Source organism: Gobio gobio, assembly GCF_949357685.1.
Source record: "Gobio gobio genome assembly, chromosome: 2".
NCBI lineage: Eukaryota > Metazoa > Chordata > Actinopteri > Cypriniformes > Gobionidae > Gobio > Gobio gobio.
In genome coordinates this window covers 39,780,873-39,796,458 of record NC_137098.1, presented here as the reverse complement: position 1 = coordinate 39,796,458, position 15,586 = coordinate 39,780,873, and the positions used below count along the sequence as shown (strand labels likewise).

General features: G+C 42.8%; 1 protein-coding gene across 4 annotated transcripts in view; it reads right to left on the bottom strand.

Moving 5' to 3' along the window:
- Positions 1 to 252: 252 nt before the first annotated feature.
- Positions 253 to 15,586, bottom strand: part of dnajb6b (DnaJ heat shock protein family (Hsp40) member B6b) — a 47,016-nt gene continuing 31,682 nt past the window's right edge. For 2 of the 4 annotated variants that reach the window (XM_079839925.1, XM_079839926.1), the window contains exons 9-11: positions 11,677 to 11,727; positions 3,115 to 3,270; positions 253 to 2,659 (exon numbers count right to left, since the gene is read on the bottom strand). In XM_079839925.1, coding sequence (XP_079696051.1) covers positions 2,559 to 2,659; positions 3,115 to 3,270; positions 11,677 to 11,727 — 308 coding nt within the window. In that variant the 3' untranslated portion in view covers positions 253 to 2,558. The remainder of the gene's footprint in view (positions 2,660 to 3,114; positions 3,271 to 11,676; positions 11,728 to 15,586) is intronic. The other 2 variants (XM_079839927.1, XM_079839928.1) reach the window with 1 other exon arrangement.

Sequence of the window (15,586 nt, the reverse complement as noted above, 5' to 3'; positions counted from 1 at the left end):
TTTAAGAGGGATGATTCTTAAGATGATTTTGAAATGATAGTCATGTGAGGCTGTGTTATTGACACCAAGAATTCAGAGTCTAGAGAAAATGTTCTTTCTTGGAGAAGCTGTAAAACATGAAACCACAGGAGTGTCAGTGATGAATTCATTAAATAAACACTATAAAAAGGAAGGTATACCAATGGTAGGTATGCTGTGAACAAATGTATGGTTCTAGTTCCTGAATTTTAATTTAAGGAAGCAAACAGGATGCAAAATTGTAATTTGATTTATTTACATACATTTTAACTATAAAAACAAGGCAAACTTTATATGTTGGTTTGGAACAGCTTTAGATAGACAGACAGACAGATAATCATTCTAAACACCACTTTTAATGTCTATTCCTTTGCTGTATACTGACAAACATCTCCACCTAGTGTTGCTCCAAACATAGACCTCTCAAACACAACCATCATTTACTACAGACAAGCTAACTGTGATTGCAAAACCACTGTTAGCAGTGCCAGGAGTATGAAACCTTTGATAAGGTAAGTTGTATCAGAGCTCTTTTTGAATAAACTTTTGGTTGTTATATATAGTTTTGTTGGCCCTAAATTTGATTTGCCACTGTTTGGTTGACAAATCTTAGGAATTAAAAATCAGAGATGACAACCCCTCCTGCAAAGGTCCATGCATGGCATATTTATAAAACACATTTGATTTCTCTCAGTCTGTAAGAACCACCTGAATCTAGTGTTCCTTCCCATCAGGATCTATATTAATCTGAGTTGAGACAGCTTGCAAATTGAAAGCAATGGAAGGTGAGCCACTGATATATCTGGTGCTGTGCTCTCTAATTGAGCCCTGTGAGACTTCAGTCAACCAAACAAGACCCAAATTACTCTACAGGTCATGTGCACATACTTTGCCATGAATAATACTGTACTCCACAAGACGCTTTAATACTTTGGCAATTATAAGTCTTCTGTAATACACAAAATGACGATTTGTGTGTGTGCGTAAATTAGTGATCATATATTTACAGAACATACAAAAATGTGCAACTTTAAGCTTTATTTGTGTATGTTAAAAAATAGAAATAACCAGACAACCAGATATAAGCATTTTTTTTTTTGTCAATATTACAAAGTAAAACCATCACAGCTGTAAGTAAACAGCAAGCCAATTTCTAGTATAGTTAAAATGTTTTGTGTTGAGTGTTTTCCCCCCAAAACACAATTTATTAGCTATTGCTGTACAGCATGAACAGACATTCATGGCTTTCAAAATAACAGCACTTGATTAAAACTGCCTCAGTTCACACCAATACCAATTAACAGCATAAATATGTATCAACAAATAATACATATTCATTAGGCATCAGCAAAATGTACTACAGTATAACACATCAGAGTAGAAGCTTTTTAATATGTATTAGTAAAATGTGCCTATGTAGCTCTTCATCTTTTTAATTCATTTTTATTTCCCTTTTTAATAAAGGAACTATGATTTTGCACAGATTTGGGTCTCTGTTTCTTATCGAAAAACAAAACGAAACACACATGCAGTAGTCAGAGTAAAATTAAAGCCATGCTCCCAGTTCTGGAAGGACATATCACATCTGGAGTATTTTCTGAAATATTCATTCAGTGCTTAAGACTGGATCAAAAGGCAGATGGGAGAAAACGTGTTCTATCACATTGGTAAATGAATAATTTAAAATCCTTTCCCCCTCTTTTTCTCCCTTGTCTTTCTCACTTTGCTATCTCAGTACCCTAGTCCAACCTGTTCTAACTTCTCTCATCATCCTGAGTCTTTTTGTCTCTTCCATGGTTACGCTTTCAAGCATCTCTTTACATATCATGTCAATCCTGAGTTTGTACTCCATCATTTAATACAAAATGCATAATTCACCAGCAAACACAGAAAATGTAAAGTGCCTCGCTTTTATGTTTATAATGAATTATTTTCGTCATCAAAAATATATCAAAGTGCTGAAAACAGACTTGCAAGTAACATACTTTTACAGAAAAATGAAGAGATCTGTTTAATGTTTAAAACATGAATAAGTGTATTTCAGTTGGGTTTAATTATCCAATGAGTGATGTGTTTAGGATCCTTCTTGAACTGCCTGTTTTCAACACCACATCAATGGAGGGGGATTTCCTACAATATGCTTAAAAACCATGAATAAATTAAGTACAAAAGTGAGTGTGATTGCTTTTTATACCTCAGATCAGGATAATGAAAGATTGTTTGCATCATATGCATGGTGATGGATGTGGGAAAATCATGAGTTGGTGAAATGCAACTTGGCTTGTTCCAAATTTGGCGCATTGTTACAAGAAGCAGATGTGACTACGGCTTTTATAGTGGGTCATACGGACTTTGACAACACTACGTGAATGCAACGTCAAAGCAGAAGATCTAGAAAGAAACTTTCTATGCGTGCTACTTAAAAAGAATCATTTTAATAATTTGTGTAACAGTAATAGGCATGTCTTTATATCCCCTCATTTTTTATAAAATGACCAGTAAAGACGACACAAATAATATACTGTATATTGTAAAAATGGTTAGAACCACACCCCAATCCGGGGAGCCAGTCTTGGCATTCGCTTCTTTTTGGTGTCGGACTCCTTCAGCAATAGTTTCTTTCTCCTGGTGTCAAAAAACCCTATAAAAATGAAAGTGATTTACTATGAGGATATTTGAGGAGCTTTCGTTAATTCCACAAAACAACAATACAAAATAACCAAAACAATAAGGCTAATATTTGAAAACATCCTTCTAATTGTTTAATAGACGATATCTGTGGCTCTAGAAAACAGAAGGGAAGAATTCAATTACTTTAAATCAATAACTGGAACATCTGTGTAACCTTGAAATTCTTTTCCAGATACTGTTGAGAGCTTGAAGCAGTCAAAAGCAAGATATATTGGCTAAAAAAAGTTGCTTGCTGAAATAAATTTCATAAGTAGATGCCGCCTCCACCACACTGATAAACTCGTTGATGCAACCTTGAAAAATACAAAACTGAATATCTTTATGAATCAACACTGCATGAAACTGCTCTGCTCCTCTGATCTTGGCCTCTACCCTACAGGCACAGTATCCAGCTGGGACACAAACCTTTAGCAAGTCCCAGATTCTGCAGGCCTCTATCCTCCTCCTCCTCCTCCTCTGAAGGGTTCTGCGCCACATTTCGGAGGTAACGGTTGTGTGGGGCAGTGCTAGAGAGTGCATTCTGTCTGCGGCTTTCCTCCAATGCATTGTCATCAGAAATACCTGTGAGCAAGACCAGACACAACTCAGATGAATTTACATTAAATGTTGATTGGCTATGTTTTTTATTTTTATTATTATTATTATTTCACTTTTGTAGATTTGTACATGCTTCAAATGTATCCTCTAATATAATACAGTATTTAGAATATAGACTGGCCACATTTTTGAATGTTTTCATGTACAATAGTAGTTGCACAAATATAATGCATACACTATATTGCCAAAAGTATTGGGACACCCCTCGAAATCATTGAATTCAGGTGTTCCAGTCACTTCCATGGCCACAGGTGTATAAAATCAAGCACCTAGGCATGCAGACGCTTCAATAAACATTTGTGAAAGAATGGGTCCCTCTCAGGAGCTCAGTGAATTCAAGCATGGTAACGTGATAGGTTACCACCTGTGCAACAGCAACTCAGCCAGTGGTAGGACACATAAAATCACAGGCGGGGTCAGCGCATGCTGAGGAGCACAGTGCGCAGAAGTCGCCAACTTTCTGCAGAGTCAATAGCTACAAACCTCCAAACTTTGTGTGGCCTTCAGATTAGCTCAAGAACCGTCATGGGTTTCCATGGCCGAGCAGCTGCATCCAAGCCAAGTGCAATGCACAGCGTCGGATGCAGTGGTGTAAACACTGATCTATATAAATGATCAGTGGGTGTAAAGCACACCGCAACTGGACCTTAGAGCAGTGGAGACGTGTTCTCTGGAGTGACGAATCACGCTTCTCTGTCTGGGGTTTTGGACAATTCCATGCTCCCAACTTTGTGGGAACAGTTTGGGGATGGCCCCTCCTGTTCCAACATGACTGCGCACCACTGCACAAATCAAGGTTCATAAAGTCATGGATGAGCGAGTTTGGTGTGGAGGAACTTGACTGGCCAGCACAGGGTCCTGACCTCAACCTGATAGAAAACCTTTGGAATGAATTAGAGTGGAGACTGCGAGCCAGGCCTTCTTGTCCAACATCAGTGCTTGACCTCACAAATGCTCTTCTAGAAAAATGGTCAAAAATTCCTATAAACACACTCCTAAACCTTGTGGAATGCCTTCCCAGAAGAGTTGAACCTGTTGTAGCTGCAAAGGGTGGCCCCCCTACTGATTAAGAATGGGATGTCTTTAAAGTTCATGTGCATGTAAAGGCAGGCGTCCCCAAAATTTTGGCAACATAGTATATAAAATGCATTTCAGTGCATTTTTTGTCCCAAATGACATGCTATACACTATTCACTTTTACTATGTCTTAATTTTTTTTAAAATAAGGTTATTTTGTAATCCAACATCAGAGTCTAATAGCCTGCCCCCCACCATATGAGGAAAGCTGCGACTGTTGAGTGCATGAAGTGTATGAGGTTCCATACTTTTTACACTTTTTTTCAGTTAAAAAAATTCGCTTCTTCTTATTGGAATTTTCAGACTGAACCCTATTTATACTACAAAATGGCATTGAACAGTGCATTAATACGCGAACTGGGACACACCTAATATTAAGTCATTAGGATTACAATAATTTTTCTCTCAGTAAAGTTGCCAAAGACCATTCAAGCCATCGAAAGTCATAGTACTTCAAGTACTATACTGAAAATGTGTTACAGAGTTTTACTCAGGAAAAAATATGGACCCACTTTATATTAGGTGACCTTAACTACTATGTACTAACATTTTAATTAATCATTTGATACAATGCACTTATTGTGTACATGTTTTTACATTGTACTTACATTTTTAAAAATTACCTGCATGTAATTACATCTGTAATTAATTTCTGTAGTTACATTTGTAATTACACAGTTGACACTTCCCTTACAACTAACCCTACCCTTAAACTTACCCATTCCACCACACCTGTCCCCAACTTTACCCCTATTCCCACCTCAATATCAGCAAAAGTGTTTTGCAATAAAATTTGAACACAGTAAGCACATTGTACTTATTTTTTGATGTAAGTACATAGTACTTAAGGCCACCTAATATAAAGTGGGGCCAAAAATATTATACTGAGATCAATAAGGATCAATATGTGGTTTATAAGCAGTTGTAGGAGTTCTGTGGCTGGTTAATAGTAGCTTACAAACAAACCCAAACAGAAGGAAGCTTGGTGTTGCGTTCTCTGAAATACAGTTTTTATGTTTTATGTATCTCTGGGCAGTTATTTATTTCTCTAAAATCTGACATCATGCGATATGCTTCAGGGCATCAATTCTTTCTCATAGTTTTCTGTATTGTTTATGAGCAAAAGTAGACATAGGGCTTAAACTCAAATAGAAAAACATAATTTTTTATATGACATTGACATCAGTGTAACAACACAAAACAAGACAAAACTATTCAGTGTCTACTCCATCATAATTTGTGATGATAATATTCAATACACAATCAATCATTTAGTCAACCTTCATGAATTATGTTAATTTAATCACTGCAACTACTGTACTGCATAAAACAGACGAATGATATGGAACATTAGCAGTTGATAATAAATACATTGGGTTTAATGTTTCATTCATTTGAAAAATCTGTCAGTGCTCACCTAGAGCCGTAAAACAAACATGATTAAGTTGGTTATTATTGAATTCCTGAGATGTCCAAAAAGCATACAAATCAGAAATAATACTTGTTTCGGAAAGGCACAATCAGTTTTATCTAAATCAAATTATGTATTAGTCATAATGAATACATCTCATCCCTAAACCTACCCATTTGTGTGTTATATGATATAAAACACAGGATATAATAGGCAGATACAACTCCATGCACAATTTATTCAAAAAGTACAAATATTCCAAGTGTTTCAAGGCCAAATTATTGATTTGTGTGAAGAAAATCCCCAAACGCGATCAGCATCTCCATCCGCCGAAGATTATGCACACATTCAAATTTTAAAAAATTGCTGCCCGAAGAAACATTACAGGTTTGTTCGACTAGATGCAGCGATGCGCAGACCGACCGGCAGCTGACTTAAAGCAGTGCATGCCGGTTAGAAATTTGGTCCGACGCCACGTGACTGTGACTTATGTCAACAAAGTGCTGTGAGAGCGATTCGAGAGCAGCCGGCTGGTTCATTCTGCACAGCTTCTCCCTCTTTTACTGTCTATGGCTTCTGTGGCTGCCCGAGCTCTGATGACGACACAGCTGTTCCACGATTGGCTGGATTCACCACATGACAGCGATGACGTGTTTTTCGTGTTTATTCCAATGGTTTATTCTAAAACCTTCAGTTCCACTAATGCTCACAAATCAGTTTTTTATAACGGAAAAAACTCTTCATGTAGTCGCAATATTATATTGTCATGTTTTCAAAATAAACCTGATAAAAAATGTAAACCCTACTTCATTGATAATGTAGGCTTATATGTGGAACTTTATTCTTGTACAAACAGACGCTGTATTAAGCAGTACATAAATGTACCTACTTTTATTGAGTAGCTCATCCAATAACAGAAAGTGATTTACACCTATAATGTTTTGCGGGCAATCAACTCTGGTTGTGGATTAAATTGAGACTATGGCAAATTAAGACAAAATATATTATGATAATATAAATGGCATAGGCATACTGCCAGTTAGTGTAGTGGGTTGATGCATGATATGTTTGGGCATGAGAGGTTGCGGGTTCGCACAATCATTTCAAAATTATTTAAAATATCCACAGTTAGATTTTGTTTGCAATCTGTATGGCCAGAAATGATGTAGTATTGTGAGTTGTTTCCACTGTCATAAGGAAAAAATCCATCAGAATGCGCCGGCACCTTCGGCGGATAGAGGGTTAAAGAAAACGTAGCCTGTTTAGTTTCATAGTTAAGCTATGTTTAAATAGCCTATGATATTATTATTTTATATGTCATATGTTGATTATGAAAAGTGATACAGGCAGCGGAAGAGCCTATTTTACGCTGAGCTAGCTTCTGCTTTTCAAACATGGAAGTGTGACAAAGGAACGTCTCGGTTACGTATGTAACCCTCATTCCCTGAGGAGGGAACGGAGACGTAACGTTAGTGACTAACGAATGGGGGTCCCAATATAATCACGCCACTCGGCTGTCTTCCAGTGCCCTGCGTAAGTGCGAGTGCCCTGTCGTAGTACGGACGAAGGACTCCCACTTATCACAGAAATACCAAGGTACCAGGAGTCACACGTGGAGGTTCCATAGATCGGGACGCGGGTGCCATAGGGTGCCCCGTCTCTGAGAGAGGAGGTCCTGTCTCAGCGGAATAGGCCAGGGAGGGGCTGTCGCAAGGAGTAAGAGTTCGGGGAACCAGGTCCGGCCGTGCCAATACGGGGCGACCAAAAGGACCTGCTCCTTGTCCTCCCTGATCTTGCACAAAAGCTGTGCGAGAAGGCTCACTGGGGGGAAAGCATATTTGCGCAGGCCCCATGGCCAGCTGTGCACCAGTGCATCCATGCCGAGCGTGCCCTCGTCAGGGAATAGAACAGGCTGCAGTGGGAAGAGTCATGGGAGGCAAACAGATCTATCTGTGCGTCGCCGAACTGTTCCCAAATCAGCTGGACCGTCTGGGGATGGAGTCTCCATTCTCCCGGAAGAGGCTGAGACCGTGAGAGCTCGTCGGCTGCACGGTTCAGTTCTCCCGGAATATGGACAGCACGCAGATGCCATATGCCCCAGGAGCCTCTGAAATAGTTTCAGTGGAACCGCACTCTTTCTCTCGATTTGACGGAGGCAAGTCAGCTGTGACTGCGCGCGCTCGCTCGAAAGCTGCGCGTACATGGCGACCGAGTCGATGTCCATACAGAGAAAAGAGATCCTCTGCACTGGGCAGAGTTTGCTCTTCTCCCAGTTGACCCGAAGGCCCATACGGGCTAAGTGATGGAGCACTAAATCTCTGTGTTCGCACACCTGCGCTTGAGAGTGGCCCAGTATGAGCCAGTCGTCGAGGTAGTTCAGGATGCGAACCCCGTGCTGCCTGAGTGGCGCAAGGGCTGCCTCGACAATCTTCATGAAGACGCGAGGGGACAGAGATAGCCCGAATGGGAGGACCGCGTACTGATATGCCCGCCCCTCGAAAGCAAACCGTAGGAACTGTCTGTGTCAAGGAGGGATGGAGACATGGGCGTCCTTCAGGTCGATTGCTGCAAACCAATCGGCTGGACGAACGCATTCGAAAAGGCGTTTCGCTGTCAACATCCTGAACGGAAGTCTGAACGGAAGTCATCCTGAAACTGAAGGGATCGGTTCAGGACGCGCAGGTCCAGGATTGGTCGTAACCCACCGGTTTTCTTGGGAACAATGAAGTAGGGGCTTTAGAAGCCGGACTTCATTTCGGCTGGAGGGACAGGCTCGATCGCACCCTTCGCCAGCAGGGTGGTAACCTCCGCACACATGACAGGGGCATTGGCCCCAACCATGGTGTGGCGGACTCCCCGAAAGCGGGGAGGAGCCTGCGCGAACTGAATCGCATAGCCGAGCCTGATGGTCCTCGCGACCCAGCGGGACAGTCCCGGAAGCTGAAGCCAGGCTCCCAGGAACTGCACCAGCGGGGTCATTCGGACCACAGACGTACCCAGGATGGGGCAGCGAGGCAGCGTTACCAGCCCGGATGGGTGAGGCGTAGCGTCAGGTGTGGGGGCACGGTTAACGGCTGCGTCCTGTCAGAGGAGACCAGGGAAGGACGCACGTTCCACTGGGGTCTGCTCTGAGAGGAGGCTGGCGACAGAGAGGGATGCGAGTGGCGGGACCTGGGGGTGGCGCACACTGTCATCGCCGGTCACTGGCTGCTCAGGGATGGGGGTGTCAGTTCTTTCTTTAACCACATTAGGGTGCTGCTGACCCGGGGGCCAGCAGCGGAACAAAAGATTCTCCCCCGGCCCTTCACCGGGGGAAGGAGTGCTGCCATCTCCTGGAAAGAACTGCCCATCCCTGAGCTGTCCGCGTCAGGAGCGCTGCTTAGCCTGACGTTTTTTCGTGGGCTGCGGGGCTGGAGTGGACTTGGACGCCTTCCTGCGGTTTACTTCTGGGCGGCTGAGAACTGTTGGGCGAAGCTCTCAACCGCACCGCCAAATAGCCCATCCTGTGATATGGGAGCGTCGAGGAACCGGGTCCGCTCGCCGTCACGCATATCAGCCAGGTTGAGCCAAAGGTGTCTCTTCTGGACCACAGCTGTGGACATCACCTGCCCCAGGGAGCGTGCGGCCACCTTCGTCGCCCGGAGAGCGAGGTCGGTGGCGGCACTCAACTCATCTCTGAGTCCTGGGTCAGCTCCGCCCTCGTGCATGTCACACAGCAACTTGGCCTGGTAGGCCTGAAGAGTTGTAGGATCTGTAGGATTTCGCCGCCAGAGATGACGTGAATCTACAGGCCTTGGAGGGGTGCTTTGGGTTGCCGTGCCAGGTCGAAACACTCTGAGGACACAGTTGCAACGCAACAGAGCGTTCGACTGGGGGGACCCCAGTGTACCCTTTGGCCGCCGCCCCATCGAGGGCGGAGAAGGTGGAGGAGGTTGCCGAACGGTCACGGGAAGACAACTTGTTCTTCCACGACCGCCCGACCTCCTCATGCACTTCCGGGAACAAAGGAATTGGAGGGGTGGCAGGACGGGTGTCCTGACGTGCTGCCCCCAAAAACCAATCGTCCAGCCTTGAGCACTCAGGTCGGGGCGGAGGGTTCCACTCCAACCCGAGACTCTCGGCTGTCCGGGAAAGCATGGCTGTCCATTCTGGGTCCCGAGGGCGGCAGCACAGCCGAATCATCATCCTCAGATGACTCCAGCCCACCTTGCGATGCGGCGATCGACATCTCTTCATCTTCCGCGGCGCCAAACGAGACAAATTGGGACAGCAGGAGCCGGCCCCGATGTACTCGCCTGAACACACGGCGGGTGCGGTGCATGAGAGGGGGGTGTGGGCCGAGGCATGACCGTCACCCACATCGTCACCCTCAGATCACCCTGGCCACCAGCCAAAGTGCCGCCTCTCGTGGAGACCGTAGATTGGGGTGTGGCAGAGGGGACTCTCGCTCTGGCATCCGCACGGAGTTCACGGAGTCTTGACCGTAACACCGAGATGGCCATGTTCCCACAGTGGGAACATGAGTCATCCACGAGTGCTGCCTGAGCGTGCTGAAACCCCAAACACGTCAAACAGCAATCGTGCCCATCAGAAGGCGGAAGAGACCGACCACACCCAGAAGTACACGGGCGAGACATCCTGAAAAGTGCCACGCGCAAGCTCTTTTTGTGAGAGGAAACCTCGCAGTCGATGCCGAAGCGCCCAGGGAAACACACACCAGCTGGATACAGATCACTGCACAGATCAGCAGGCAGGAAGTATGCGATCACTGGAACGCGCCGTCACACCAACACCGACTGGAAGGCTGCTCGTATCGAAGAAGCTGACAGAGTCTTAGAAGGCTTTTGAGGAGTGAAGAGGTAGGTACTCTTGGCTCCGAAGCAAAAACATAATGCGATATTGTCCACGTACTTCCTTATATACCCACGCGGTGGGGCGGAGTTACGTATGCAAATTCCGCATGCCCATGGCATTGGCACTGCCATTGGCCGTTTTCTAAGATCTCGAAGATGATAGGCTTCTAAGCGAAACCCCCATTCATTAGTCACTAACGTTACATTGTAGTGACTGAATGAAAGGGAACATATGTTATATGAATTCTGCAATGTTTATAAAGGCATATTTTGTACACATCACTTTTAAAGATTAGCATCCATGAATATCCTTTAATTCAAAATCAAAAAACAAATCCAATCATTAGTTCTTGCTGTTGCATACCTAAGATATCAGTTCAACCATGAAGTTTGGACAATATTTTATCTGCTTTTTCTTTCAACTTATTAAAAATGCCATTTAGCAAGGAGTAACACTGGTAACACTATCTGAAACAGATGTTTTTAGCTGTGTAATTATTTAATTCATCATGATCCTCAGTAACTTAAGGTTATATTCACCAGACTTTATAATTACTATTGTAGGCTAAGTGTTGTCCCCAAGGATACTAATAACAGTCTTACACATTTATATCACTCTTAACCTGCCTTTTACAGACACTCCACAAATACAAAAGTGAGAAAACTGTAAAAAAAAAAAAAAAAAAAAAAAAAAAAAAAAAAGAACAAAAGAGTTCAAACGGCTCCTAAAGCTCTTTGCCTGACACCCACAACCCCCTTCTCCCCATAATCGAGATGCATTCATTCATATTTCATGTGGAACGCGTTTATTGTGATTAGTCATGTAAATAGATTGAGATTTCTTTATTCTTTTCGCGTGTTAATTTACATTTATATTGAATTAGCGTACGGAATAGGGGCTCGGAAGAGAGAAAAGAGAGGCTGATTATGTGTGCAGATTATGGGCACATCTCGTGGCTATTGTGTTGTGTAATTAAAGGGGAGAGAGGAGAAGAAAAGGGACAGATGCTGCTTCTCAAACTACCAAACCTTTTTTCATCTCCGGAAAAGGCCTGCGTCTGCTGCAACACACTCCTCCACCTACCAACAATCCCCCAAAGAAAAGATGAAAAATAGAATACATTTAGAAGACAAGCCACACACTTTTACCACATCTCTTGTTGTTTGGCGGACCCTTGTATTTGTGCTTGGGGAAGGGGATCACTGTGACCCGGATCACAACAGCGGCTGCGGTGACACTGGGAAATGTCATTGTTTGTAGTATATGGATCTTATAAAAGCTTTTAGAATCAACAAGTGAATTAGTTTAAGTAATAACACTCCAAACTGTATGTGACCCGTGCTGGCAAAATGAGTCGCAATGAGCAAATTTTCAAAAATGATGATCTATTTTAAAACCTTCAAAATTATGTGATTTGTTGAAATCAAACAAAAAATGACTGAGCTATACCTGTTTGAATAGATCCAGCAAAGTCAATTTTAAGAATTGAGTGAAAGTTTTCTGAAGGTACCAAAACAAAATCCCCTAGCAACCATACCTTAAAATCTTTTGTATTTACACCAAATTTGGCACACATCAAGTCAAAACCAAATATCTAGGAAAAATAGATCACGCCTCTTTTTTCCCCCATGATACCATTATTGAATTATTAACATTAATAAAACAGCCTAAACCTAGGCTGAGCCTAAGAGGCCTTAAAGGCCTGTACACACCGGGACGAATATTGCGCGCGCTTATCGCCAGCGTTTTTAGCGTGCCAGCGTTTTAAAGCGTGCCTCGTCAAAATAAAAAAACGAACCCGAGGCGTTTTTTTTTTATGACGCTTTTACGCCTGACGCTTTGTGCGTCGCTGTGCACACTCACATTGGCGCCCTTTGTTTAGTCACAAGGCGTTAAACTAAGGCGATAAACGTGCGCGAAAATCGTCCCGGTGTGAACAGGCCTTAAGCCTAATAAGACAGCCTAAAGGCCTGTTCACACCGGGACGATTTTTGCGCGTGTTTATTGCCGACGTTTCCGCAGGCGTAAAAGCGTAATTTAAAAAAAAACCGCCTCGGGTTGTTTTTTTTTTTATTTTGGCGCGGCGCGTTAAAAACTGCCCGACCAATGAGATCAGCGCTTTTGTTCACGTGCCTGGAGCTGCTGAAGTCACAGTAAAACACGACTTGGTGGCGCTCAAGCACAAAACGGTCTTGCTGAGCACACATTGATACGACAAAGAAGTAGTAAGTAGACAAAGAAGAAGATGAGCTGCTAATTCTGCTTGCCAGTTAGCAAAAAGTGTGTGAATGTTTTTGGCCATAGACATAATATATCTATGGTTTTGGCAAGCACGTAAATACTGTCTCTCTTCTTCTTCTGTGTGACAAGCAAATGTCAGAAGCGTAAAGTGTCGCAGCACCACCTTGTGTACCGGGAGCGCTATCTACTGAATGTGCATGTTCACTCGCCAGTGAAAAGTACTCGTATTTTACAATATAGTCAGCAAGATGGCCAGCTAATTTCCTATTGACATAAAATGTAATATAGGCCTACTGCTAAATACAACATGAGATGTAGAATCTTCCAACAAGCATGTGAGGGCAGCAAAAGACCTCCTCCAAACTAGTGCTAATCAAAACCAATAGAAATTTGCTCATGTATCTCTAACCTGAGCCTTTGGCAAGAAAAAGCTCAGTAGAGGGGAAAATGGCAAAAGAGAGTGACACATGAAATGAAAGATGAAGGAAGTGATATAGAAAAGAGAATGTGACAGTGAGAAAAGAATATGAGGCCAAAATGTCAGCACAAATTGTAATGAGTATGGTCAAACAGAGATTCAAAAGCAGTCTTAAAGTTGGTGTGAATGATTTGATGTGTTATTACTGCGGGGTCACCATAAAAAATGGCAGTCTATTACCAAAGGTACATGTCCACACAAACATGCGCATTCAAGCAAATCAAGGCACAGTGTCTAAATCCCAGTCAGGGACTGTACGTGGAAAATAAGTGTCCCATTCACTAGCTCTCAGTGGAGTAAAAACCCTTGGCGTTAAGTTTTCTCTTGCTCGTCGAGCTTTGAATAACAAACAGTGTTTATTCTTCCATGAAAGGCAGCGGGAGAGATCATATCTAGCTTTTTAAATATGGAGGGGAAATAAAAAAGGAAATAGAGAGGCTTTCACAAGCCTGGTGTATTCAAGTAGGAGGGGGATTTAAGGTGGTGTTTTTATTGTCTGAAAGCATCCTTGCTTTCAGATCAGTATATTATGGTGGTTACTGGTTATTCCTGTGGTAAGACAGGAAAAGTTCTAATCCATATCATTTAAATACTCTGTGGTGAATTCAATATTTTTGGTGGGAAACAATTAAAAAACTGCAGTAAATGAAAGCTTTTAATACCAATTAAACAAAGATATTTTTTTTCTTTGTTCAAATCCTATTTTTTTTTTTCTTTTATTACATGGTTTGTTTCAAAGAAGATGTGCTTTGTTGTTTGGGCTGCAAATGGCATAAACTGCCATGTGTTGGGGTTTGTTAAATTAACCTATTAAGTCTAAAATAATCAGTTAATTTCTTAAATGTTCACGCAGTATTTTTGTTTCGTACTGACTGACAGAATCCTGTCAGCACATTTCTAGGCCATTTCAATGGATTTGGAATTTTGCCAGCATTTTGGCAAGTTTTTATTTTCAATTGATGGTCTTTTGTCGGTAACACTCTGTGCCTCTAGGTACTGGTACTGGTGGCTGGTGTTTCCGCACTTATAAGTTAGTGGGTTTTATGTGTGCGTCTACTAATGATAGTTTCGACACCGGCCCCCCAGGTTATCGAGAATTGTCCCTATGGTTGTCAGGTTGTTTGTTTAATGGCTCTCTCTCAGGAAATGTGTTCACTGCAAGAGAAGGGAGCAAAAAAAAAGAGTTTAGAAAACCGTTTTTTTATTCAACATTTTAATGCTCCAAAGAAGGACGGTAGTTTCCGTCAACATGGAACATGGAATCAGAGAGGTATTTGTCTCTGGACATCGTTTCAGATCACAGAACATATAAATCTTCTGGAACTATGTGCAGTGTTCATGATTTTTTAAAGGTATTTCTTGCCAGTCACCTCAACAGTGTTTCATTTGAACCTACCAGGGTGGCGCGAAATTCCGCCTGACTGAAGGCGCCTCATATTTCGGGAACAAGCAACCAGACAGCAGATGCTCTATCCAGAGATCAATTACCTCCAGGAAAATTGAGGCTTCATTCAGTAGTTGTGCAGGAGATCTGAGTAGAGGTGGACCACTCACTGTCTCACAAAGACAGAACAGGATCTCTCTGTGCAAGCACAGGATGCTACTCATGGCACCAGAATGGCCAGCCAGACTGTGGTTTCTTTTGTTACTGAGACGTCTGACAGGTAATCCTTGGAGGCTTCCTCCCAGGAAGGACCTCCTCTCCCAGTTGGAGGGCAGAAGTCTGGCACCCGGATGCAGCTCATCTACAGCTTTGGGTCTGGTCACTGGGCTAAACCTTTCACTAGAGCATTGTGATCCTGCATTTATGACATTATATGTATGTCTCTGCTTTTTTGTTGGCTGTTGCTTCTGCAAATCAAGTCTGAGAGTGTGCTCACTATCGGTTAGCAAATTCTGCTTGCTTTAGTTGTCAGATGTCAGATGTTGTCAGACGTCCTGAGTTAAATGAGTTCATGCCTGTTTTGTGTTTTGTGGAGACGAACGTTCAATTCCAGTTATTCCAGACCAGTTATTTGTCTGCTATGGTAGTGTGAAGAAAGCTGCTTCTGTGTGGAAGCAGAGGATGTCTAACTGGATAGTGGAGATAATTATACTGGCTTACAAGGCAGCAGGGAATCCATTGCCCTGGGGTCTAACTTGTCGTTCCACTATAGGGCCATCTCTTTTTCATGGGCTGCCTTTAGAGGAGTCTCATTGACAGACATCTGTTGCTATCT